Raw genomic sequence first — 27,874 nt, 5'->3', positions numbered from 1 at the left:
CTCTGTCTCTGGTGAAGCCTCTCGCCACCCCTGAGCCTCTGGCCTGTACCCCAGTTCTATATGCGCAAATAAATAAATCTTTTTTAAAAAAAAGGTACCTGGTTCTGGAAAATATGTTTTTATTTGAATTAGTACGTGTAATCTTTGTAACAGTTTGATGAAGTAATAGTATTTACATTATCCCTATTTAAAGAAACCAAGGCCCAGAAAGTTTAATAGCTTCCCAAGCTCATCTGGCAAATTTAAATCTTAACTTCAGAATCCCAAACTCTTAATTGCCATCACATATGCTTGGGGCACAATTCCTTGCCCCACACCCCCACCATCAGCAAGGATATACTGGTAAAGTGGCTTTCTGAGGGGGAGGCCGTTCATCTGTGGGCCTCTTCACTCCCATGGCGCAAGTGCTGGGGCCAGGTGCAGGCCACCCGCACCACGTCTCTGCACGCTGAGCTGGGACAGGTGCCCCCAGTCTGCCCCGATCCTGCACCCCCTCAGAGGATGGGCCATTTTCGCCTTCAGATCCCAGCTCTACTTAGAGGCACCGACACTGTCCTCTCCTAGGGGCAGAGACACCGTCCTCTCCTCAGCAGTGGAGCTGGCAGTGACATGGCTGGAGGCGGTGGGGTGGTGCAGGCTCAGGGTCCACACACGTGGCCCGGGGACACTCTGCCCTCCACTGCAGTTCCCATCCAGAAAGACGCCCCCAGAGGTGTGAAATGATGCTGTCGAGGCCTTTGGAGGATGGAGGCCCTTCTCTGTCCTTCCCTCCTTGGAAACAACTTCAAAGGAACAGTTGAAGCATTAATACCTTGCTACAGTTTTCAACAAAATAAGATAGTGCTCTTCTGTCCTTTTTTCCCTTCTCCTCAGCACTTCACACTCCCACTGCTGTTTTCCTAGCACCTAATTACTTCATTCTTTGACTAGTCTCTCTCCTCTCTGTCAGCTGTTAGCACAGCGCCAGCACCAGGCCAGGCTAGGCAGCACAGCCTTCCTGCAGCGGCTGCCACTGCCCTCGGCCAGGCTCTGGGATGCCACATCCCTAGGGACACGGGCCAGTCGGCCTTGTAAACGTCCTTTTGAAAAGGCACGTTCCGTGTTTCCTTTTTTTAACATTAAACTTAGTTTAAAAACAACAAAACGGGGCTCTAAGAATAACGTGAAATAGGATGTATTCCCCAGTCCTTGTGAAATAAGCAGGCCCTTCTATAAATTACTTCAGGCTAAGATCTTCTGAAGTAAAGGAGAGTAAAACAGAATTTCTGCTATGGGTTTTATAAAATCGTCAAATGTCTGGTGACAGCTTCATTTCCATGAAAATGAAAAAAGGCTTAGAGGGACAGCACTGTGGGAGCAGTGGAGTGAGGGGAGCACCCACAGCCCCCCTGCAAGGTGCCCTCCAGGGAGGGGGATGCCTCTCCTGGGAGGGTCCCTCGCCCACCTGCCACTGATTTGGGAGTATGTGGCCAGTGCTGGTCTGATGGTATCCAGGGTCCCTGACTCACGTTCCCTTCGCACAATGGAAACTTTCCAGGCAACAGCTTAAACTGTTCTGAAGCTCCCATCCGAGTGGTGGACCCTTGTGTTGAGGCCTCTAGCCTACAGTTTTTAAAGAAGCCAGTTAAAGACACTTAAGAAACAGAGCTGAAAAACAAGTCACATGAAGGACCAAATTACCTTTTAAATAAGAGTGGAACAAGTATTTTAAAATATAAAAGAGGGTTATTTGGCTCAGAATGGCTATTGGAGACCCTGTGGCTCAAATCTCACTGTTCTCAGGAACTGTGGCTCTGCAGTATTTCTTCCAGGTCAGCATCACTTGGCTCCTAGGGACTCAGCTGCCTTCAATCCATAGTTCTTCTGAGCAGCACTACTGCTGCCGTGTTCTATTCGAGACGGGGCATAGCTGCTCTGTCTCTGTCTCTTAATGAAATGTAGGAAGAAGAAATTTCCTTCGGGTTGGGTCCTTTAGCTGGAAAATAGTAAACTGACTCAAGAGTAACAGACAAAAAGGACATTTAATTTCATAGGAACAGAGATTCCTTGGGAAACTGGAACTCCTGGAGTGATGGATGGTGAGGTTTAGATCCTTTTTAAACAAGCAATGGGTTTGTGAAGAGCTAACAGGACAAAGACTCAGGCTACTAGTCAACAACAACAAAAAAAACTTAAGATTTTGTTCTGAACCTTGAATTTCTTGATAAAGATGTTTCTCTGCCTCCTTATGTGGGAAGGAAGGATGCCTTTCACATGGGTGAATTATTTCCTGTTTTGGAGAGGCAGGAAGGGTCAAAGCAGCATTCCTGTAGTGAGTGTTCCTCAAGTAACTTGAACTTGAAATGATAAACATGCCATTTCCACACATAATTGGGGGCTGCCCGCCCTGAGCCCCAACAATGTCTTAAGGAAAACAGAGTATAGGTGATAAGAAATTAAAGTTGGAAGTTATAATAAACAGGTTGAAAAGACATTAAGGAGATTGAGTGACACTTATACTTAACAGCGTTTCATTGTATGACTATGTGTCACTTTTAGCACAGAAGCTGTTATTCCTGTTAACCAAAGCTCTTTAAAAGTTGAGTTTTCCATGTTTTCTTACTGTGTGCCCTGCTTGGGAAACCTTAGTCACTATAAGGGGGGTGGAAGTATCTTTGACTGATGACTGAAACAGGACTCACCTGCAAGGAGACTGGTCACATTCTGATCTGCCTCATGTGTAAACAGGGATGATGATATACCCACCTCTGAGGTGTTCTAGGGAGGCCATGGCAGGCAGGGCCTGTGCGTGGCAAGCAGAATTAGGTTACTCAATGCCGGATTTTACTTGAAATAATAATTTTTTTCAACAATAATAATACATTTATGAACTTTCACACATGCCACTTCAGAGCCAGCTTTTACATTTGTTCTTATGTCTACTGCCCTACTTGATTCCAGGGGGAGCTCTGGTATTTGATGGAGACAGGTAAGAGGTTGGAGCCTGTGGCCAGTGGGCAAGGGCTGGACCTGCGCCCCTGTGCTGTTCACTCCCGGTGAGTGAATCCTCCCTGCTCAGGCTTTATCATACATACACTGTCATCCTAGAAGATGCAAAAGATTTCTAGCTACAGGTTATGTGTGGGAGAAGTGAAATATGGCTGACAAGGACTTAAAAAACCATTGACCGATGAGGTGTTTTGACCAGTTTTAGTAAAAGTTTGTCACCTGAAAGACCATTTCAGAGGAAAGTTTAGCTACTTTCAATTCTACATCGTTTATTTTGCAAAGAAGCTAAGACCCAAAAGATGAAAGTACCTGTCTGTTTGACATGGATATCAGGTTTTCAGGCCTACTCTCCTGGCCAGAAGCAGACCCCGGTCTGCGGGGGCAGCGCCGAGTCCTGGCCACTAGGCTGCCACAAGCTGTGTCTCACGAAGCCACAGCAGGAATGTCACTGACTCTCAGGCAAGCAAGCGTGAAGGGTAAATTTGTTTAGAGAAAGAAAAATTATTAAGGAGAAAAGGAACAGAAATAAAGTGGACTCCTAGGCCTGTGGAACCTGGCCAGGGTGGAGAGATGAGGGAGCTGTGCCTCAGGGAATAAATACACACTTTCTTTCCCCCTTATTCCAAAGCCCCACCTCAGTCTCTTGGTGATGAGTTAATTCTGGGTGGTCTCACTCGCTCTGTCTTAAGGTCTCGGTGCCCAGAATTCTATCTTGCTTCATAGCCCTTGAAGTCCTTTTTTTATTGCACTTGACCACAAATGTCCTGCTGCTCCTGGGGGGGGGGAGGGGTGTTTGTTTAGCCCCCTTTGTAATTTGTTGCCCTTATCTTTGCAGCCGCCCCTTAATTCCTCCGAGGTTTGTTCTATTCTCTTCTGACCCTGGAAGCTAGCTACTTGCCCTGTGACTCAGCTCTGTTTCATTCTTGTTTCCCCTGACATTATTACTTACTGGGGTGCAAGGTGGCCTTAAAGCGGCTTGTGAAGTTACATAGTAGAGTTCCACAAAATGAAAATTCAGGGAATCTTTGTGCCTGGGGTAGGGAAATGAGGGAGTGAAAGTAAAACATGGCCATGGTGAAAACTTTTGGACACTGTCCGAAACAGTGGTCTGAGCATGCTCTGTGCAAGAGTTAGTTGCTGGCAGGCCACTCAGAGGGCATAGATGATGTGACCCGCTGGGCTGATTAGTTACAAACAGGCCTTTGCTGAGTAGAAACTAACCTAGGCCTGAGTTTGAGGTGGATTTAAAATTTCCCATGGATGATTGAGAGCGTCTATTAATAGTCCTTTGGCAAGGGGCAGCATTCTCACATTATATTTACAGATCCGGTTACTAAATGCTATATAATATGTCTTATTTTGTCAGAAATGAAAGTGCAGTAAGGCCTCTGTTACCAACCAAAGAAGTGTCATAATGGCAACTTTTTGTCAGTGGTGCTCAAATCAAAGCTCAGTATTATGCCAAAGTCTAAAGTAATACTCGTTCCTATTACAGCAAATAGTTTATGGCAGAAGAAGTTATTATCTGTTGAAACATAATGTCAAATGTGCCACAAAGCTCTGTTGTACAAATTGTGGATCATAACTCTTGGATATATTATATAATCGCTGTAAGAGGTTGTACTTCCCATATTTTTTCTTTTTAATGAAATGGATTAACATAGAATGTAGTCAAATGGAAGCTGTCAGACGAAGGCTGTGTGTGTTTGTGGTTATCTGTATCACTATGTAAAATGGGGGTCCAGAGTTAGAAGCCATTACCATTTAAGGCATAAAGGAGAACAGCTGGCCAGGGTGCCTGACAGGTGGACCTGGGATTTTAGGAGTCGGGGAGTAGTAAGGAAACTCCAGGAAGAGAGGCTCAGGCTACAAGTGAGGAGGATGAGGACCCAGCAAATGTGTACCGTCCAGAAGCTGTGCTCTCTACCACTTGTGGTTTCCTGGCGCCCTGGGCGAGGCTACATAATGGGGTATAATCCTCAAAATATCATGGGTCAGCCTGGGACATAGATAAGCAACAACAGCATCTCCCACTGTGCACTTTCTCCCACCAACATAGCCCTGCCCCCGAACAAGACCAGGCTTGCACCATGGCTCACTTGTGGTGCCCAGGATAGGAGCCACGAGCCATGTGTGGCTGCAGGGCCTCTGATGCAAAGTGACACATGCAATAAGAACCATGGTTAGAACACAAAGTACTGCATTAGTCATTGTTTAAATATTGATGTGTTGAATGTATATCAAAATGATAGCACGTTAGATATACTGGATTAAATAGAATGTCTTGTTCAGTTAATTTCCCTTGTGGTTTTACTTTGTTAATCTGGCTGCTGAAAATTTTTCGGTTACACATGCAACTTACACTTATTTCTGTTTGGCAGTGCTGGTTTGGCCTGTCCTTCTGTTACTACCAGACGGACTCTAGGGGGAATATTTCATGATCACTCTTAACCTGCTTTTCAATCCTTGAAATTTCTTGAAGGAAGAATTTTTTTTGCTTAGTGATAAAATTCAAATGCACGTTTAAGTCAGTGCATTAGTGGGAATTAAGTTTTTTCCTGTAATTTTTCTATCAGTCAAGTCAATAATTGAATCTTCTTGGTGGCTTGGTAGAGAATGGAATATGGATTCCATGTTTCCTAAGGCATGGGGCTGGATAGCAGCACAAAAAGAAGCTGAAATAACAGGAGACATTTGTGCTGCCATCGATTCCACTCAAGATGCTCCCTGGGGACAGCCCTGCTGTGGGAGATTCTAGCTTGGGGAACAAATTAAAAAGCCTGATTTCAGATTATGCTTTGTTCCCTGGGGATTTCATAATTGCAGAATTTCTATAATTGGCCTTTTTTCTTCTTCCTGAGCTAAATTTGGCTCTTAGTTTGGATTTCAAAATTTCTTGCCACTTAATTCTTTTGACTATTAGGATCCCAACATTTAAAGCTATGCGTCCTCTTATGTCCCCGGTCATAATAATGAAGGGTGTGAATATTGTCCCATCTTCCTCCCTTGTGGCTCAGCACTGACCCGTCCAGCAGGATGACCACGGGACCCATTGTTCCTTGAAGATGCTATGTCTCAGACTCAACAGTTGGTATTGAACAAAGGAAAATAACTAATGTAATACTTCCTGGGGTTCTGGCTTTTGAAGAGAAAATAATTGGAAGGCCCAGTGATTGAAAGATGTTTTGAAACAGAATGTTTGATCTATTTTAACTGTTAATGAGAAGCAGTGTGGTGCTACCAACAAGTAAAAGCAATATTAACTTCTTCCCTCTGTGCCCTCACCCCTAGGAGTTGCTCTGAAACCTACCGCATGCCAGTGATGGAGTACAAAATGAATGAAGGAGTTTCCTATGAGTTCAAGTTCCCCTTCCGAAACAATAACAAGTGGCAGAGGAATGCCAGCAAGGGAACTCATGCCCCACAAGTGCCACCCCAGGTGCAGAGTCCCATGACCTCACGGCTGAACGCAGGGAAAGGAGACGGGAAGATGCCTCCTCCAGAAAGAGCTGCCAACATCCCCCGGAGCATTTCCAGTGATGGGCGCCCCCTGGAGAGGCGGTGAGTTTGCCCACCATGATTACTCTGAATCTCAGTCACAGGCCAGTCACACTGGATCTTAGGCACCAGCTTTCAGTCTTCCCAAGTTGTATTAAAATAAAGAATTAAAGCAGAGATGCATGCAGTAAGGGCCTTCAAAGCATGGTAGCATTCCAAAGCCATAAGGATAAGTGAGGCTATATTCCAGCAGACATTCAGCATTCAGCTCTGCATAGTGGTATTTGTGCTTGGCTCTTTCATTTCCATGTGGCATCCACAGAAATCCTGACTGCACACTTAGTAGCCATATGGTTTACAGCTCAGCAGACTGTGTGAGGTGACACTGACCATACCGTCATCTCGGACAGTCTTCGGCTATTTGGAATAAGGGATGTGATAGTAGCAACAGAATGCAAATGTCTGGTTGAGTGTCTGTGTCACTTTGTTAATAAATAATTATGAGAAAGAAAAACAACTGGTAAAGCTATCCAATCCAATGCTATCCAATGCTCTGAATTAGCATAAACTAGCAGATAGGGCAAAATGAGCCAAAGGAGAAAGATTGAAGGATCCCAAGAAGGAAGAAACAACAAGAAGCTTTGTTGTTAAATTATAAGTTACAAATGATAACACTCTTTTATCAAGGATGCCCTAACAGTTTTGTCTGAAATTCACTGTCAAATATAACACATTGAACTCGGATCCAGGCTTAAAATCCTAAGCTAGATTAATTAAAATATAAATAGAAATTGGCTATAAAAAAATAATCACATTATTAGTTACCCCAAATTATCGATGCTAATGAAGGAGACTGATTCACTAAGCTGCTGGGCACCGACTAAGAAGAAACCAACCTCTTTCTGTCCTTTCCCCATCGCTTCTGCTTGGCTTGGTCACATCTCAGGATGTGGCCACCTCTCAGGATGTGAACCTGTGTCTCTGTTCCAGGAACTGTGCTGAGTAGGCAGAAGCGTCCCTAGGAGAGCCCAGAGGTCCCAGAGGCCCTGGCATGCCTGAGCATCAGGACCCAGGCCCAGCAAGCACAGGCAGCCCAGGAGGAAGGCCCAGGTAGCCCCTGGCTCAGACCGAGTGTGCTCACACGAGGTGGCATTTAGTTTGGCTTTTGAGCTGTTGCATAAACATCATCACACAGCTATTTCAGAAATACCAGGATGCCATGTAGATAAAGTTCTATTAAAACAAAAATACGAACAAAAAGTTAGTTGTCTTTCTCAAGTTCCTCATGGATCCCTGGAGATTTTTGTCCAGAACCTTGCTGTTTATCTCAAAGATTCCTTTTCCTGAAGTGGCCACCATCCCATCTGCCCTGCTCTCACTTCCATTATTTTTGAGGAGTGAAAACATCCAGGAGCACTCTGAATAAATTCTTTGTTCTCCACATTCCAAACTTGGCTCTGTCTGAGGTGTGTGTTAACCGGAATCCATGATTTGGCCCACAGTTTGAAAGATGAGCCTAAGAAAGCGTTGTTTACAGAAGGACCATTTTTCCTTTCCATGCTATTTTCTTTCTCTTTAGAACAATCATGCTTTTACAAGTGAAACTGTTTTTATGTCATTTCTTTATAAGATATCCCACACAATGAAATAGCAGGTTAGAGTTCAATTCTACATTGAGCTTTATTTTTGCAGTAGAAACTAAAGCTTGGTGCTGGACGTAGTGACTTCCAAAAGCAAAAAAAAAAAAAAAAAAAAAAAAATATGCCTGTAATTGTCATCCTCGAATCCAGGAAGCTGTTAGTGCTAGAGAATGCCTCAGCTCCAGTGTGGCTCTCCTCTGGGTGTCCCTCTGTCTGCCTTTCATCTTAAGGGCATCAGAGGAAAGGGAGTCTGAGTGAGAGCCCCCTGCGCAGCCCTGGGGTCTCAACTGGACAGAGTGAGGCTCCTGTAGTTAGCGGGAATCTAACCTCCGTTCAGTCCTCTTGAAAGATTGTTAGTTTCAGATCCTCTTCAGGACCTGGGCTAGGATTTCAGACCTTGCAGTGGGGCGTGCAGGTGACTTGCAAGACTTAGCCCCTCATTTTCCGGATATTTGGGTTATTTGGCTCTTCTTCATCTTGAAGTTTGTGGGAATTGGATGTCCTTTAGTGAAAACTTAAAAGAGTTAGGTTCCTATTCCATGACTTAATACTTTAGGAAAACATTGTTTTTAAAATTTTAACTTTGAGTCATAAATGGAAGCAACTAGTTGAGAGACTTGCTTAGCGTTTCTAATTTGCTGCATTTTGTTCTCTATTGTGAAGCAAATGGATGCAGTAACAGATAACCCATTTTCCATGTCAGTAGAATAAAGTCTAATTGTGTTTGGTTTAAGTAGATGCACTTATATTCTCCAGGTAGTCTTTTGAGTACAGAGTTCTGTATATTTGCGAGGGTAATATATAATAGCAGAATTAATATTCATTCATCAAGGATTGGTAGTGGGATACAATCACTGTTTGGTTCTCAAATCGATGGGGTTGTGTGAGGGGAGAATTGACATAACTGTGACTGTAGCACATTAAACCGCACACCTTACTAAGTTCAGACATAGTTTAGGGCCGTTAGTGACCCCTGACTTCCCTTCGCATGCTCAGAAAGGGTCAGCCATGTCCAGGATTCTGCATAAGCAATAAGCATCATACTATAAAGGGGGATTTCCCTCTTTATTTATAAGAAGTATTCCCAGCTGTGTATAACCGTTTGCTGTTGGGCTTTCTTGGCCATCGCCACGAGGTGTCTCCTGGGCGTCTGCTGTCCCGTCCCTGAGGCCTCAGGGCACAGGCAGGCTCCTGAACTGCATGGGGGCGGACTCAGAGCATCAGTCTTGGGCCCATTCAGTCTTTGTTTTTAAGGAATGCTTTAAAGTTTATTTTACTTTTTTTATTTTTTTTTGGTTTATGTTTTATTTTCTTGTACAAGTTCCATGCTAATCATCATGGTGTTTTCCACTTTCAGACAATTTTTAAAATCAGATATTTATTTATGCATACAAGAACTGGGGTATAGGCCAGAGGTGCTGGGAATGAGCGGATTCACCAGAGACAAAGTGGAGAGCAGAATAGGCAGATCTGGAACGCACTGCTGAGGGGAGCAGCTGGGCGAGACAGGAGAGGTCTGCTGCACCATGTGGGTCAGCTCCCTCCCTGGCCGGGGATCAAGCTCGTGCTGCAGTGACCGTGCTGCAGTGACCGTGGATAGCTTCATAGTGCTGCGCTTCAACCCCTGTGTCCTTCCTTTGTTTAGAGCGGTGGCGAGTGGTGGCTGTTGTTCAAAGTTGCAGGATCTGAACTTTTCATACACTGCTCAGTCAGACCACAGTTGTGTGTCCTCATGTGAGGAACCTTCAAAAGTGGAACTCAGAGCTTCCCTGGGGTCACTCAGGCCATCACCATCAAACTCCATGTTTGTAACGCCACCGCTAGTGGTCCTCATGCTCCCTTCAAACTCCTATTTCTTGTCTTCCAGACCTTTACTCTTACATATTTTTTTGTCAGCGCTCTGCATCTTTCTCATCACCCCAATACTTCCTGTCCCCCACAGTTCCTGGTTTTTCCTTTAATCTCACACACACAGTATCTCCTCATGTTTCTTTCAGTTGCCTCAGCTCACTCATTAGCTGGCCTGCCGCACAGCTGTGCCTGCATGGGACGACCTGTCTCGTCCTCACAAATCCAGAGTGATTTCAGCCTCACTGCTGCCCCGGCTTCACCTCTGTCTTCTCCAGGGCTTGCCACCCTGGGGAACAGATTGGCCCCAACCCGGATGGGCAGCCCAAGCGAGGTGGGATTGGTGATCTCCTCCCCTCGCCTCATCCACATTTCCACACCCTACATTATGGAGGACAGCTGAGCTTCCCTCACGGCCCCAGCTTTATACTCCTCCCTGTTACTTCACACTAAAATGTTTCTGATCAAAACAGCCTCCAAGCTCGCTTCCTGGCCTCCTGCTTTTCCCTACCCCATGCTACATCTTGCATGTGATGCTCTCCTAAAATGGAGATGATCTGGGGCAGGTCCTTCCCGACAGCCTCTGCACTGCTTTTGGAGTTGTCTAGCCCCCGTGCTCCTGCGAGATTCCTGCCAGGCTCTGTCTCTCACTTTCCCGGCCACTCCAGGCGGTGGGCTGCAAGTGTCTCTGTTGCCGAGTTTGCTCCATCTTTTGATGCCTTATAAGACAACTTTGCTTGGCATGCCTGCCGTCCATACCCTGCTTGGTAGCTTAACCAACACCAGCATCTTACACCCTTTCAAAGTCTCCTATAACTTCTCAAAACATCCTCCTCCCTCCTCTATCTTAATTGCCCCTCCTGGGAATGTTCTTGTCACTGAATATCTATTTTCTTTGCTGAATTTACTAACACTTCATTTTAATCTGTCCATTTTTTCAACTTGAAGTGGGCTGCCTGATTCATCATCACATCCCAAGGACCAGCCACTGACTGGCACCTCAGCTAGCTTGCAGCACATTTGTTAAAACTTCGTTTTGGTAAATAAGCCAATAAGCAAACGAACTTACTGCTTTCTTTTAGAGAAGTGGGAACAGAAGTAAATTAAGGTAGGAAAAATAAAATCTAAAACATTTTGTGGTAAAATAAACTCACCTGCATTGTACCATATCTAAGTGACCGGTTACTTCCAAGTGGCGCCTTCGTGGCACTTGCACACATCTGTGTCATTACGTGGCCTTCCCCAGATCCTCGTCCAGAATCTTTTCATTTCCCCACGCCAACACCCTCCCATTATCAACAACAGCTGTTCCCCTCCTCCAGGAGAAAATCAGTTAGAGGAGGAGAGCAAAGCTTCCGTGGTCTGCAAGTTCACATGTCTAGATTATGGTACAAAGAGGTTTCCTGTTTAGCATTTGGGAACTGGACTTGGTAGCTTGATCTTGGCTCACCTCCAGGTCCCTCCTTTACAAACTCCAGTGACCCAGAGAGTAAGGCTGCTGCAGCCAGGCGCCCAGCCCAGGCGCTACAGATGCTCTGGTCCCCCTCAGCCTCAGCAGTCGCCACTCTGCACTCACCTGGTAGTGCTGCCCCTTCAGGGCTGTGGGATGCCCACAGGTGTCGGGGTACAGGCTCTGCGGCCCAGGGCCCTGGTTTGCATGGGGCCCCCTGGGGGCTGTGTGACAGTGGGAAGCCTGGTAAAGTGGCCTGGAGTTTCCTGTTTGCTGCTTTCTGCGTCACTCTTCTAGTTCCCATTAAGTTTTAAAGATGACAAGTGACTATAACACGCTGCATGGCACCAAATACAAATAGGGACGGAGACATAAAGGTTTGGTGCCACCCTGGACCACGGCACTGGTTCTGTGCCTATTGAATGGAACCCTGTGGACAAGGAAAGTAGGCTGTGTGCCCCAGGAGGCCATGGCCCTCCCTTGCGCCGAGACAGCCATCTAAGCAGATGCCAGCGTGCTGGGCTGACGCCCGACTTTCAGCTTCTCCCTTGTTTTTGTTTATATAATGGGGTAGAGAATGAATTCATTTCATTTATTTTTCCCGTCTTTGAATTCCTAGCATGTCCCAAAACCCACTTCTCACCAAAGGTCTTGGTTATGCCAGTGTCCCTGAAGTGTTGGTGAGACGGGTCGAGCTAACTATCGGGGTTCCTGGATGTGGTGGGCTGATGGATTCTTATCTGTCTGTATCTCAGCTTCTTGATTAATTTCATCAGTTCTGTGGCACTTAGCCAAAAAAAAAAGGTAAAGACAAAGACCTGACTGAGGCACTCCCTTTTGTACCAGCTGAGCCAGGGTCTTCCTCAGCTCTGACCTCACCAGGCCTTACTGCAGAGCCTCTGTGCATGCCGGCTACTCACAGCTGACGTCCATGCTCCCTCGGTTCAGCCTGCGCAGCCCACTCAGCCTTCTTGCCATGCTCCATCCACCGCTGCCCCCTTGCATGCCACTGTGGGACCACACACCCTCGGCATTCCTGCCCCATCCCTCGTGAAAATCCTTGGTTCCCTACAAACCCACCTCAGATACATTTCTTCACAGAGCTTCCCTTCCTCTAGTTTCTCCCAACAGGAGTTGGCGTCTAACCTGCCTGAGCGCCTGCACACCCAGTGTGCACTGCCTTCACGACAGATTTTGTTTGTCTTTGACTTAAAAACGATAGGTGACGACTCCTGTGCTCATCTCTGGTTACAGGTTTCCCATTCAGAGTCTTTTGTTGAGTTTTTGAAGCTAAACCACCTTACAGCCCAGTAAAATGGTTGCTGTGTATACCTTTCATGGACGGGATGCCCAGGGATTGAGACATGAAATAGCATCTGCACGTCAGGGGTGGCACGGAGACTAGCCTCTGGCCCATTAGACTCCAGGCGTGTTACCGAGCTGCCACACCAGGTGAGGGAATCCCCACTACGCCTAGTGCTCTAGGGACATCCGTGGAGAGAGTGTGTGTGTGTGTCTGTACACCAAGCGGGTCCCTCCCAGGGCCCTGTGTATGGACCAGGTTCATGGGCATGTGTGCAGCCTGTACAGGTGCACAGGACCCTGTGCTGACAAGGGCCCACACTGGGCTTAATGCTCTGCTGCTGTTGTCTCGAAATTTCTAATGTGTTTGCACTGCATCCCACAAATCAGGCAGCTGGTCTTGCATGATTTTCTATTTTCTATTCTTTAGAATCACCCTTATACACAAAGTTGATTCTTTTCAAGAGGCGCCCATGATGTGTGCCAGGCTGCACTTCTCACAGCTTGCAGTTGTGAAGTGATGGTCCGCTTATCTCAGTACATTGAATTGCCATATTTTCCTAACTGTACAAGAGAGTTATTCCTTGTCAATCCGCCTTGTCACAGGAGGTGTGTCATAACAGGTTTTCCCAGGAGGCTGTCTGAACAGCTGATAGGAGATGTGTGGTTGGAAAGTCAGGTAGAGCTCTGGGTCACAGCATGCCCAGTCAAGGAGATGAAAAGATAGCGGCATTGGTCCTGGAGCTGAAGCATGACTTGTTCAAATTGCATACAGCAGCCAAACCACATTACCTTGAATTGTGTTTAGAGAACTTGCCTTTTGCATAATTTTAGAAGAATCCTGGTTGATGTGCATGGCTGAAGACAGACTTTAACTTGGTCTGTTTCTGGGCGAATTGTGTTTTAATTGCCAAGTTGTCGTAAAATGCTGTGGTTAATTATGGACTCTACTATCTAATTTGTCAGTCATTGCTGTTATTTGAAACGTTCTCAGTTGTTTTTACCATCCTTCCACATTGTTCCACTGTTTGCCCTTGAGTTACAGAGGGCTTCATCTCCCTGGACATATCTTAGTAGTGCTGTGGCTGGGCATAAAAATCAGGAAATGGAGGTACAATTAAACATATAAGTGGTAGAGGGGGAAGAATATATCATCAACTACTTGCATACTCAAAATTCCTTATTAAGAAATGGATAAATTATAAATAATCACAAGCTTAAGAGATCAGTTTAAGTAATCCATTCATATTAGCACTGTACATATAGTCCTGTTTATGGAAAAGGAATGGTGGGGAGCAGTGGTTGTTAGAAATCTAGGGCTTGGGGGTGGGAAGAAGCAGTCAGTTCTCTTCTTCCTTTTATCCTTGTGTGATAAATACTCCTGGAAAAATGAGGAATTGATAGTGATCTTGAAGCATCTCTTTTTAAATGTCCATGTCCATCCCTTGAACTCTTTGTTTACACTGTAGTGGAGTGCTGGCTGTAAATGAAAAACGAGTGTCAAGTGTAGACCTGTGACTGTGAAGGGATAGACTAGCTGGCTGTTGACTGTGACTGTTTCAATTGCTACTGTCTTTGTACAGTCAAAAGACACCGTATTTTATTTCAGCAGGGGGAAGTATTTATTATTTTATTTATTTTATTTTATTATTTTATTTATTATTATAGTTACTTTAAAAGCACCTAGTTATTTCTTGGCTGAACTTATAAAGGGGAAGAGAGTCTACTGAAAGTAATGCTAAAAGGCTTAAAAATTTCCTTTCTGACAGTGACTTTTAATGTTAAGAGGGATTATTTCTTACATTCCATAGAGTTAATAGATAGATTGATCCTTGTCCTCTAAACCTATTTGAGTGTCAACATTCATATGTCAAGGGCTAATTAAGACTAAGTGAAGGGCCCTCCCTGGTGGCGCAGTGGGTTAAAACACTGCACTTCAGCTAAAGCCACTTCCGCATGCGTTTGATCCCCGCCTGCCCCACAGGTGACCATGTGGCTCAGCAGACCTCTCCTGACCCGCCCGCTGCTCCCCTCAGCAATGTACTTTGTCATTCTGCCTGTTCTGCCCCCCACTCTGTCTTTGGTGGCTCCTCCCTCCCTCCACATCTCTGGCCTGTACCCCAGTTCTGTATGCATAATTTATGCATAAATGAAATCTTCAAAAAAAAAAAAGACTAAGTGAAAACAGTAATATCTGGATTCATCTCAAAGGAGAAAAATTTGTGATTTTACACACACCTCTTCACTGGCCTCTTTAGATAGCTAGGATTGGAAGGAAAGACACTCAAAAGAGTTCAGCATGCTGGTGCCCCCTCAACCAGTTTGGGAAGTAGGGGCACTCCTTTTCAAAGTGGCAGGATAGAAAGCTGCCCAGCTTCCAATAACGACCACCTGCAGTCATCTCCAGCAGAAGGGGCCAGCCAGTGCCCAGCAGGTGGTACTGCCCTCTCCCTGAACGAGGCCTGTTCTCAAATAGTATGTGTGTAGCAGTATCAAATTCAGAAAGTTCGGGATGTTAAGTCATCAGCATAAGGGTTAATTCTGAGCTGTTCTGCTCACCATACATCCATCTAGTGCCATAAAAACCTTTGGGTGGCTTTCCATCAGTTGAAGTGTGTTCTCTATGTGTGTGAACAGCCAGAAAAGAAAGCCACTATTGAGGTATATAATGCAGAAAGGGGATGGGAATGAAAGCTGACCTTCTGGAAATGCTTTTTTTTTTTTTTTAACATTGGGATAACTCCAGTAACCAAGTAGAATTTTCTGATACATTGTCAAATAGAAGTGCTGAGGTTGAGAGTGAGCTTGAAGTATTTCAGCTTAATGAACATCTTAGAGGGCAGGGTAAGAAAAGCAAGCTCTAAATACAGATATAAAAGTTACAGCTTGACCTTTCCTATGGCACTGTGTTATCACTTCCCTATGGAAGCATAATGCATTCAGCATTCACTATAAGTGCAATTCATTAGTATTACTTGTTTGCCCTAAGAAAGTTTAAGGGTCATTCGGCCCCCAGATGTTGCATTGGCTCCAAATGCTGATGTACTGTTGTCTCTTTGTTCCCCATCATGCTGTGACACCACCTCCTCTTTGTGGTAAGAAAATAAAAGCAGTTATAAAATGACGCTACGTTTAAAGTTTCTCTGATTTAAAACCAGACTTTTAAAGCAGAAAGTAATGTAATAGCTCATGACATGTGAATTCATTCCATGCCTTAATCTTTACTTAGTTTTTTCTTTGTAACCAACTTCTCTCCTCCCACCTTCCACCCTCAGTCTCCTTCCAATGATTTCAGAATAAATAGTGAGAAATTTAGGCCGTGTCTTAATGGAAAAGAATAAAGGGAGATTCTTTTATGGTAGCCAGATAAATAGTTTGATCTTCTGTCATTAAAACACATTGCCAGGCCCTCCCTGGTGGTGCAGCGGGGTAATGCACAACACTACGAAGCTAAAGCCGCTTCAGCATGAGTTTGAGCCCCACTCTGGAGGTGACCCACATAGCACAGCAGACCTCTCCTGACCCGCCCACTGCTCCCCTCAGCAGTGTACTTCATCAGTAGGCCTATTCTGTTCCCCTCTCTCTCTCTCTTATGAATCCTCTCACTGCCCCTGAACCTCTAGCCTGTAGCCCAGTTCTGTATGCATAAATAAGTAAATCTTTTTTAAAAAAAAATGCCAAAGTAGTGTTCCTAACTACTGGTCTTCAGTTTCTATAATGCTCATGGATGTTCTCTTTCACCCAGCAAACATGTATTGAGCAATATTTTTTTTAGTGAAAGGGGGAGAGGTATTCCAGAGAGGTCAAGATGAGCCAAGGTAGGAATGCTGTCATTCCTCAGGACAATCCTAAGAATCAGGACAGAATGTGAATGTGCAGGCAAAGGGTGTGGAGGAAAGAAGGGTGTTGGGTAAGATGGTCCAGGCCTGGAGGAGGGTACCAGGGATTTGGCCCTTGATCTTGTTAGCACAGGGGAGCTGTCTAGAGTTCGTGAGCATTCAAATAAGGTGGGGTGTCCGGGGGCGCTGGAGCTTCTGGGGTGGACAGATCTAGGAGGCAGAGGAGCAGTTAGAACAGTGTTGTTCTGATCCTGGCTGGAGATGGGGGGCGTAGGGGCCACCAGCAGGTTGGAAACCCTTACTATCATTGCGTTTGTGTTTTCAAAACCAGCATCCATGGTACATGACGCAAAGTTTGTGCTCAACAAATAGTTGGATTTAGACTAATTGAGTGGAAGATAAAAATGGGGAGGAAAAAAATGACTTCAAGATGTTTACCTTGAGAAGCAAACATAGGAAGGCTGGGACGGGGGTTGGGAAGAGAAAAGCCCATTCCTGGTGAAGAGGTTTGATTTGAATTGCTGTTGAGGGCATTCACAGAGGTGTCTGGAAGACAGCTGGAGAAGGCAAGGCGTTTCCAAGAGGGGACAGATGGCTCTCAAGATAGGTCTGCCTCTTGCCCTTTGGTGGGCTTGAGTCACACCTTTTAGTGTCTGCTCTTAGTCTTTTCCTGTTGTACTATGTCTCACTGTCATCTGTGACCCCTGCTGTGCCTGAACCCCCCCGGCCCTGCCCTGCTGTGGAAGGTGCCCTTGTAGGCAGCTGCCATAGTTCAACAGGTCAGGTGTTACCCAGTGCCGTGTGAAGTTATCTGACCATGCAGACCCACAGCAAACTGTCCTCTTAAGAAAATCCAGTAGGCTCTCAGGGACAGCTGTAGCCTAGCATCGAGTGTGGTGGACTTAGAATCAAGAGGCCTGGCTGATTGAATGGATGGCTTCAATTCCATTCCCTTGGCTCCAGAGTGAGCATGGCCCACCCCACTCCAAGAGTCAGAGGGTGTGTGCGAGCAACCGCTTCTGAAATAAAAGCTCATGGCTAATGAAGTCCATTTTACCCTTCGTCATAGCTGGTTCTATCATCTGCTAGAATCCCAGCCGCTGCCCTCTGGCCTGCTTAAGTAGAGGAGGTGAGGGGGTGGGGGTGGTCTGTGCCCTGACCACAGGCTGCTGTGCCTGTCTTGAGCGCAGTCAGCAGGTGAAGGATCCTTGACCTTGGAAGTAGAATTATTAGGCAGGCACACCTTTACTCCACAATGGGATATAAATTCAGTAATTCCAATTAAATTCAACTGCATCTAGGCATTTTTACATGGGGGTTCTGTATCAAGCACATTTGTAAAAAACTAAATAGTAAAATCTGAATATGCAGTCCAAACTTGAATAATAAAATTGGATTAACAAAGGGGCTTACAAAGAAGGTGACAGTCTCGTGTGGTCATACAGTCTGAGAGAGCTGCTGCAAGAAACTAGAATTAATCGCTATTAATGCCACGGGGGTTCAGGCCCCCCACCCTGCCATAGTAGGACGCAGCATATGCAAATCACCCCATTGAGTTCTGGCAGTTTGGAGAAACATACATGTTTTTCATCCCTTTTATTTTTGACACCTCCTACTCTATCCCCCTCCCCGCTCCCCACCCTTAAGGCAGGGTTCCAGCTGTTCCTCTAGGACACCGTTGAGGGGGAGTTTCTTCTGTGGGCTTCCAGCTGGCTTCATTTTCACTATCTCCATGAAGTTGCTGCCTCTGTCAGATTTATGTGCTATGATCCATCATGCATTGCCTTGGGGTTTCCCCTCTGAATTGTTGACTTCATGTTTTTGGTTTACACATGCAGGCTGTCTCCTGGTTCGGACATCTATGTGACGGTCTCATCCATGGCATTAGCAAGATCCCAGCAGTGCCGCAACTCCCCGAGCAACCTGTCTTCCTCCAGTGAGACGGGCTCGGGCGGCGGCACATACAGGCAGAAATCCATGCCCGAAGGGTAGGTATGCCACCAGCCTGTCGTGAGGCTCAGTTGTCACCTCCGTCTTTCCTCTGAAACTCAGACACATGAAATGACTTCCAATCAGCTCAGTTTGAGGAATTTAGAAAAAGCCAAAGAGAAAATGTGGTTGGTAGATAGAAAAGTTTTCGTAACTGGCCCAAACCACTTCTTAGGAAGTTTATCATCTACTCTAAGGGACTCAGTGGCAGAGAAATCAAATAGCATTTGTTTTTATGTTGTGTGCTATCTTCTTCATCATAGTGCAGGTTTTCTCCCTTATTTTCCTCCTGCGTGAACTGCTGGCTCTGACTGGAGTCAGTATTATACTGTTAAAGGAAAGAAAATGATCATACCCAACGCTTGAAATTATTTTCTCATACATTAGAGGTCTTTGTGATTTCATCCTGTGGGTGGGTGTTTTTTTCTTTTTTCATTTTGAAAACACTAAACATCCAAAAGTAACTATTTGTGTCTAACAAAGTATAAAGCTCAATTTGCTCAATTTAGATGCTACTGAAGGGAGGGGGAGGGGGAGGGCCAGTGAAAAGATTGAAATATCTGAAGCTGGAAGTAATTGGCAGCCAAGCACTAGGGGGCGGGCACCCACCAGCCACCCAGGCCCAGAGGCAGAAGGGAGCCTCAGACTTCCTGCCGGGCACCCACAAGCCACCCTGGCCCAGAGCCAGAAGGGAGCCTCAGACTTCCTGCTGGGAGAGCTCTCAGGGGAACTGGAAGAGAAACTATTTGAAAGTCAACTCTGAGGTGTTTAAAAGCTGATGTTTCTGAGTTTCCCCCAAATATATTTTTAATAAATAAATACGCACAGTCTGTTTTCTTTCTTGAGATTTACCACATTACAGCTTAGTCCTGCTTACTGAGACTACCTTCATAATGGGTTGTTTTTCAGTTCTGCAGTATTTTGTTGGTTTTTACAGCTGTTGTGATTTTTGTTGTTGCTAAATGTTTGTTAGCAGAAAGTAGGTAGGCAGTAAGACCATTGTAAAAGTATGCTACCCCTTCCCCATCATAGTTCTACAGGATTCCCTTGGTAGCATATCTGAAGTGCACATTTCTTATTTTAATTACTTCACTGATAATTAGAAAAAATTTTTAGCTCTTACTCATAAATCCCTGAAAAGGTTCTGAGTTAAGTATTATCATTATTTTACCACACCACAAGCCCCCTAATTATTTCTTTCTTTAATTAGTAAGTTGAAAATGGTCTGGTTTGACTTCAACATAAGAATTCGTTTCAACTTCAGTGTTAGCAGAATAAAACATAAATGAACTAACCACAACAAACAAAAGCATTGTTTTCTTCTGACTATGTTAGACTTAAAAATGTATATCAAAAATTTAACTTGAGGCCCTCCCTGGTGGTGCAGCAGGTTAAAGCACTGCACTAAGAAGCTGAAACCATTTCCGCATGAGTTCGATTCCCGCCTGCCCCGGAGGTGACCACATGGCGTGGCAGACCTCTCCTGACCCGCCCGCTGCTCCCCTCAGCAGTGTACTTCGTCAATCTGTCTTTTCTGCTCCCTGCTCTGTCTTTGGTGAATCCTCTCACCCTCTGCATCTCTGGCCTGTACCCAGTTCCGTATGAATGAATGAATAAATAAATCTTCCCAAAAAAATTATTAAAAAAAATTTAACTTGAAACATTAGTGTTTGTGAATATTAATATCAGAAATGTGGTTTCTGAATATTAACATCAGAAATGTGGTTTCGATGTCCACGCTGCTTTTAAAATGAGGTTGAAAACACTCAACGCAAGGTATAATACTAAACCCAGTGATGTTAAGGGTTTCCCCTTTGTGCTGCGACCAGTGATTAGTCATCATATTGTGTAGCATCTTTTCCTGGGGTGACCTTTCTTATCCGTACACCTTCTCTCATTCCCACATAGTTTGTGCTTACCTGTCAGTGAAGCAGGAATGTGACTAGTACACAGTGATTGTCCACACGTGAAGCCTACTTCTCACCTCTGTTGTTCTCCCTCTGTGTGGGTGGCCCAGTGTCTGTGTGTTCTGAAGCATGGCTGCCCACTCCCTGGCCTGAGGATGTTGAATCTATACAAGTCAGCTGAGAGGTGGAAATTTAGTCAGGTGGGTAATAGTAGTGAGTGAGGAGGGACTGGCACCTGCACAGTTTAGGATGCAAATGAGGTCATGACAAAGCACCCCTGTTTACATACTAGAGATGGAATGGCTCAGTCGTGTGGTATTTTTACTTGTTTTCCTTGTTGGTGGTACCAGTTTCCATTTCCACCAATGGTGGCTTGGGCTCCTTTGTCTCCACATCCCCTCTACGCCTGGTTCTTATCATTTTGATTATGGCCATTCTGTCAAGTGTGAGGTGGGATCTCGATGTGGTTTTAACTTGCATTTCCTTGATACTGTATAATGATGAGCACTCTTTCATGTCCTGTGACTATATGCCTGCCTTCTTTTGAAAAGTATCTCTTTAGATCTTCTACCTGTTTTTTGTTTGTTTGTTTGTTTGTTTTGTTTTTATTGTCATTGAGTTGTGTGAGCTCTTTATATATTTTGGCTATTAATCCCTTGTAGGGAATTCTCCCAGGCAGAAGTTGCCTTTGCATTTATTGTGGTGGTTTCTAGTGTGATAGTCATTTATCAAGGTGTGAAACTGTCCTCCTGAAACTTACGTTGTGTCCAGTGGTATCTCAATAAAAATAAATATTTTTTAAAAATGTTTTGACAAAATAAAACAAACAAACAAAAATACACCAGAAGGCATAGTATCTATCACTGGGGAGATTTTTTTCTGGATTACACATGGGCTTGGCCATAGGGAAGGTTGCTGAGGAAGTGAGGAACTTCTCTGAGGATATGCACCCTGTAAGTGAGAGCTGAGACCACCATGGCTCTTTCAGCACTCTTAGGTGAGGGATAACACTGTCAGTGAGGGCAACTGTGACCAAGTGAGACTTACAGAGAAGACTTCTTTAGACCATTATAAGGAACACAATGGGAAGCTGTCAGCCCCTCCAGTGAGGACTGAGGGGCTCATGAGTTAGGACTCCTGGTCACTGCATTTTGTGCAGCAGTCAGATGATTGCTTAGAAACCCCCTTAAAGCTGAACTGTGACTGAAAAACCAGTGGGTGCTCCAGCAAACAAGGTGTGACAGAGCCCTTCCAAGAGCAGCACCTGTAAAAAGGACAGGTTTGGTCTGAGCTTTGTGGGGGTAGGGCTTCACGTCCCTAGCAGGTTGGCACACAGTAAGGGAGACATGGGAGAGGAATTTGAAACATTGAATGAAAATGGTTTTTTTGTTTGTTTGTTTTTTAAGATTTATGTATTCATACAGAACTGGGGTACAGCCAGAGGTACAGGGGTGGTGAGAGGCTTCACCAGAGACAGAATGGGGAGCAGAATAAGCAGATTGACAAAGTATACAAGTACACTGCTGAGGGGAGCAGCGGGTGGTGGGTCAGGAGAGGTCTGCCGTGCCCTGTGGGTCACCTCCAGGGCAGGGGATTGAACTGGCACTGAAGTGGCTGTGGCCAGCTTGTAGTGCTGCGTCCTAAACCCATTGTACCACCAGGGAGGGTCTGATGAAATGTTTTTCAAGGTTTATTTGTTGTTTAACACCAAATAGCCAGAAAAGCACTTAGCCTAAAATTCAGAAGTTTAAAATTAGAAGCAAAGTTAGAATCCATTTCTAACTTTTCTCTTTCTGCATTTCTTAAAAAATATTAATTCATTGTATTAATTCATTAAAATCTAGAATAGAAGTATAGGATCAATTTGAATCTGTTTCCTTTTCTAAACTAGCCAATGACCCTATTGTTTAAGGAAATGAAGAAGATCATAATTAGTGATTTTTTTCAAATAAGCACTTTCACTGAAATGTTCATAAATCAAGGTTTTTGTTTTCAATAATAGAAGTAATTTTGTTGAGTGAGGTTTATGATTGTGTTTGCAAATGACTGTCATTTGTGGCATTTGTGGAAAAGTAACTAGGGAGATGGTACAGTAGGAGTTTTATTAAAATATTTAATAACCTTCTCTTCTTTGCCAATGTTTTTATGTAGATTTCCCTTCCTGGCTCCATACAGTGGGGTTGCCAGTTTACAAATTAAAGAAATGGAGGTGACTGGAGTCCCCCTGGGTGGGGGGCTGGAACTCAAGCATCCTCTTTCATCTCCTGCTCTTTCCAGTATGCCACTTGCTGTTCCGCCCCTGTGTTTATCTGTCTGGGGAGAATAAAAGAGACATCACACGCATCAGTTAAGTCAGGCCCTGTTAGTCTTTTATTGTATAGACTACTTGTAAGTTCATTAGTAACCACAGATTTGTAAATTTCCACATAAATATTTGAATTTATAAGTCTGGTTCTTTTTTGTGGGCTCCATCAGTATTTACTTTGCTGATAGTGCTAGCCAAGGCATATACTTTAAGAATACGTTATGTTGTTATTCTACATATGGAAAACAACTCTGGGCTCATTAAACAGCTAAATGTTCTTTCCTGAAGTAGGCTTTTACCTTCAACATATACTAGTTTGCAGACTTCCAAATTGCCCTTCCCACAGGCAATTTAAAATTGATACATTTTGAAAATGGTCTCTGTGTCATGTAAATGGTAGCAGTCTTTGTCTCTCAGACCTTACAGTAACTGCTCAGAAAATACTTGTTTGACAATGAATGACATGGTGATTTAGCAAATTATCAGCCTAAAAATGAAACAACCCCCTGAAAGATGCCCATTGAAAGGTATACTTGGAACATAGACATGGGGAAATGTTCCCTTCGGCTTTGAGTGAATCTGAGCTTGGTGACATAGGCTAGGAGACTTTGTCTGTTCACCCTGTGTGTCTTAGGTCCCCTGAGCCCGGATGGCCCCTGCCCCGGCTGCAGTCTGTGCTCAGCACACATGCCTTTCTGAACAGAGCAGTGCTGCGGACCGCGCTCTGCACGGTTCTGCACCACCACGAGGGTGCAGGCGCGAGTCCACACATGTGAGCAGAGCTGGCGCTACTGGTCATGCGTCTAGTTTATCCACCTCGGTGGGTGAGGACTCTGATGTCATCTTCACTTTGTTTGGGGAAATTGCCACAGGTTTGGAGTGAGCCGCAGATCCCCAGCCTCCATCGACAGGCAGAATACTCAGTCGGACCTCGGTGGCAGCGGGAAGGCCACACCCAGCTGGCAGAGAAGTGAAGACAGCATTGTCGACCAGTTGGGTAAGTCACTCACTTCCGCGAGAAGCAAATCACCTTGCTGATTTTTTTACACTAAGGTGACTTTGACCAACTCTTGATGATGTCAGCAAATCACTCTGATATAATATCACCCTGGTTAATAAACATGTATTCGAATTGAGGTGTGGTTAGATTACAGTATGTGAAAGCAACAAAAAAACCTGAGGGGAAAGGCAGGGAATTCTAAGTAAGCTCAAATGTTAAAATAGAAAAGGCATAAGAATTATTTATTTTCAGCCCAAGATTAGATGTTCAAGTCCCAATTATCTCTCTTCTCCCTTGTTTGTTTAGCCTAGAATAAGTGCTCGGAGGGATGTGTTGGTTTTCGTAATGTTGGGTTTTAACAAGTAAGAACTATGTGCAAGTGAAAAAGAGGTACAGTTGTGCAGTCACAGATGTGACTTGATTAGGACTCTCCTGCCTTCGTGCATTTCCCCCCACACTGCTATTCAGCTGTCAGCTAGTGAAATGTCTTAGCCGTATAAAACAGCTGGATGGAGAAGATGCACCTTGGCCTCATTTGGATCTCTGGTCCTTAGCCTTTCTGCCTCTATACGCAATTATTCTACAGTAATACCAGATCACTGACGCGATAAAATTTCCACATGCACCATGATTATTCCAATACAGTAGTATCAGGGTCTTAGTAGCAGTATGTGGCGAGAGCCAAGACCTGAATCTCGAGTGTTAGGTGTTTTGGTTCCTTCATTTTATCTCTAGTAGCATTACCAGCCTTGCAAGATAAAAAGTTTCAGGACTAAGAAAGATGAACTTACAAGGCAAAGACCCATCTTTTGTATCTTCTCTGCAAGTGTACCCTTTTGTTCTGTTTCAATGACTGTGACCCTATGAACACGCTAGTGGAGCTGTGTCAGGCAAAGGCCTGAGTTGAAGAAGAAAAATGTAATTCTTAGGTTCTGAGGAGATGCTTTGTTCCAGTAACTTCAGTGAGATGTGCCTTGTTGTTAAAGCCATCTGCCATTCCCCACTCTCCTCCCACCCGCCACAGAAAACGAGCATACTCTGCTCTGCTGCTCTGCTATTGACAGAATGTTTTGAATCCCACATGTTTTGATCCTGTTGGGATGGTAACGACGCATGTGTGAAGGCTCCCTTCTTCAGCATGACTTTACCAGCTTTTTTTGGCTCCTGGTGCTGGCTTTGCGCAAAGCCACCAGCATCTCTTGTGTGGTGTGCAGGGTCACACTTCCCGCTCCTGTGAGGCCCCACGGGGAATGAAAAGGCATCTTGGGACTGGAAAGGATAATTATAAGGTTCTTCCTAGATCCCTATTCATTCCCTCGTGTGAAACTCCCTCTGCCCATTTTCCCTTGAGCCCATTTTAGTCACTTTCCACTGTAAGTAGGTAAAACTGAAACTTATGGTGATGGGTCTTTGCTGCATATTTGTTCATCCTCTTAGTTAAGGTACTCCTTTGTTTTTATTATTAAGATAGTCCTTTGAGGCTGCTAGAGAAACCTTTCACGACGTGGTAACCTTTCTCCATCCAAACTCTAAAGCTTCAAATAAAATGCTAAGATAAATTTTTTATAATTTTTGGTTTTTATAGTATTCAAGGAGAATTAGCTTTTTCTAATTAGTACATCAGGAAAACCTGGGTCTTTTTCGATATAAATCATGCCAGAAGAAAAGCAAAAAAAAAAAAACACATTTCCAGCACTCAGGAACAAAATTGTCTGGTGAATGTAGGCCTATTGATATTATGGAGGAGATTCTTGTTAGCCATACCCTCCTGTCCTTGTACATCTCGTGTTATAAACCAGCACCCCATTGAAGGCAAGGAATTGAACTTAATTGACGCACTCAGTGGATGTTGCTTTTCTGCCTTTCTGCTTTTGGAAACGGTTGAGAGTCAGAGTGTGCTGCCCAGCCTTTGTGTGCTAGGACTGTGTCGCAGAAGTCCAGAACTGCCGCTGTTAGCTGTAGGTGTGTTAAAAGGATAAATGGCTTACCTTTCACCTTTGGAACCCCATCTTGAACAGCAGCTTGGAGTCCAAAAGGAAGCAATTGTTTTAAGTAAACTAGTTGCTGTGTGTCTTTTCTGTTGTGCTTAGCTTACAGTTATAGAGGACCTCAGGATTTCAATTCTTTTGTCCTCGAGCAGCATGAATATACAGGTAAAATATTTCCAAAGTGTCATGGTAAGTAACACGTGATTGCATCCATGCCTGTCTAGGTAATGTAGACCAAGCCAGGTTAGCCACACTTTGCAATGAATGAACATCATAAATTTAATGCATAGACACTAAACTTTCCCTCAAAGCCACAAAGTTGACTCCTAACTTTGCCGCGTTGTTCATGGCCTTTGGTTTGGTGGTACTTGGCTATGCTAATGTGTATGACGTGACACACTGTCACCAGCTGCAAGCTTTATCCATCAGCCACTTAGTTTCTGACATGCTGTCTGTTGTGTAAATCTCAACAAGCTTCTTGCTGAAATTCAAAGTTGGCTGGTCAGTGAACTGAGAGATGCAATGGCAAGCCGTCTTCATTTGTCAGCTTGTGCTTTTACCTGGATAGGGCTTGCACTATAATGGCCTGTGCTGTATTCCAGAGCCAACGTGCCATCTCCCCGCAGTATCAAAAGTACTGCCGACTTTCCGAGAGAGCCCCAGTGGGAGGTTAATGCGGCAGGATCCAGTGGTGCATTTGTCTCCAAACAAACAAGGACACGTAAGTTAACTGTATAGTACTGAGAACTAGAGTCCTAGCGCAGTGCCTTCCATGCAGTGCGGACGTGGTGCCAGCCGGCCATGCCTTCCTTCCACCCTGTCATGGAGGAAGTCAGCCTGGCAGAAGTGGGTCGGTCCTGCTGTGGGCCTGGAGTCCTACTGCAGCGGCCCTAATGTTGCTTTGACATAGCTGTAGTTCCTCATGGGTATGCATCTGCCACCCAATGGGTCTGCAGGAAGACTGCCCAGTCACAAACAACCCTAACATGTTAGAAGTCAGAGGTGCCAGAAATGAACTTTACTTGCTTATACAATTGTAGGCATGAGCATCAGTCAAGGAAACAGACTGCTTCATGATCTCCTCCAGCAGCTTCACTTATGTTCCATCACTACTCACATTATTGTTCCTTTCCACTAGTAGTTTCATCACCCCCCAAAAAAGCTCTTTGCCCTTAGGTGGTCACCCTTATTCTTCTATCCCCTCCAAGCCCTGGCCACACACTAATCTTCTTTCTGTCTTTATGTATTTTCCTGTTCTGAAACTTCATATAAATAGCAACATGCAATAGGTGGCCATTTGTGTTGGCTTCTTTTAGTCAGCATAATGTTTCCAGAGTTCTCCACATTGTAGCACATGTCAGTACTTCTTTTCTTTTTATGACTGAATCATTATAGGAACTTACCACATTTTTTATCTGTTCATCAGTTGATGGACAATTAGACTTGTTTCTGCCTTTCTGGCCATTATAAATAATGGTGCTATGAACATTCATGTAGAAGTTTTTGTGTGAACATATTTTCATTCTCTTGAGTGTGGACTTACTACCATGTTCCCACAGTGGCCAGCCCCCGGTTCCCTTCCCCTTACCAGTGCCACCCAGCATTGTCTTCTGCCTTTTGATGACAGCCATCTTGGTGGGTGTGAAGTGCTTTCTCACTGTGTCTTGGTTTGCCTTTCCCTAGTGAGTAGCGATGCTGAACCTTTCTCATGTGTTCCTTGGCCATTTGTCCATCTTGTGTGGAAGATGTGTCCGTTCAGATCAGATCCTCTGCCCACTTTTAAATGAGGGTTTTTGAAGCACAATTATTGATGAAGTCCAGTGTCTTTATTTTTACTTTTTGCGTTTTTTGGTGTCATAGCTAAAAAGTAACTGCACAACGCAACCCATGAAGATATATATACCTGTGTTTTCCCCTAAGAGCTTGGGAGTATTTTAGCTCTTACATCGCAGCCTCTGTTTTTCTATTTATCTACATTTGCATGTAGCTATACAGTTGTCCCAGCACCATTTTTGGAAAATACTACTTCTCCCCCTGATGAATTGTCTTGGCACCTCCTATATAAATTTTACCTCTAAGCACTCCTTAAAAATTAGCTGTCTCATTCTGTGGGGGTGGAG

At 44.6% G+C, this 27,874-nt stretch overlaps 1 protein-coding gene across 5 annotated transcripts in view; it reads left to right on the top strand.

The window, feature by feature from the left end:
* Positions 1-27,874, top strand: part of SIPA1L1 (signal-induced proliferation-associated 1 like 1) — a 320,552-nt gene that overhangs the window by 262,010 nt on the left and 30,668 nt on the right. For 4 of the 5 annotated variants that reach the window (XM_004681724.2, XM_012724496.1, XM_012724497.1 and 1 more), the window contains 5 exons: positions 6,280-6,549; positions 18,404-18,553; positions 23,639-23,763; positions 25,857-25,919; positions 26,357-26,475. In XM_004681724.2, coding sequence (XP_004681781.1) covers positions 6,280-6,549; positions 18,404-18,553; positions 23,639-23,763; positions 25,857-25,919; positions 26,357-26,475 — 727 coding nt within the window. The remainder of the gene's footprint in view (positions 1-6,279; positions 6,550-18,403; positions 18,554-23,638; positions 23,764-25,856; positions 25,920-26,356; positions 26,476-27,874) is intronic. The other variant, XM_012724498.1, reaches the window with a different exon arrangement.

This window comes from Condylura cristata, unplaced genomic scaffold (assembly GCF_000260355.1).
Source record: "Condylura cristata isolate star-nosed mole 26May11 unplaced genomic scaffold, ConCri1.0 scaffold00013, whole genome shotgun sequence".
In the NCBI taxonomy this organism is placed as follows: domain Eukaryota; kingdom Metazoa; phylum Chordata; class Mammalia; order Eulipotyphla; family Talpidae; genus Condylura; species Condylura cristata.
Note: the sequence above shows the minus strand (reverse complement) of the source record. Positions and strands in the feature narration are given on the sequence as shown.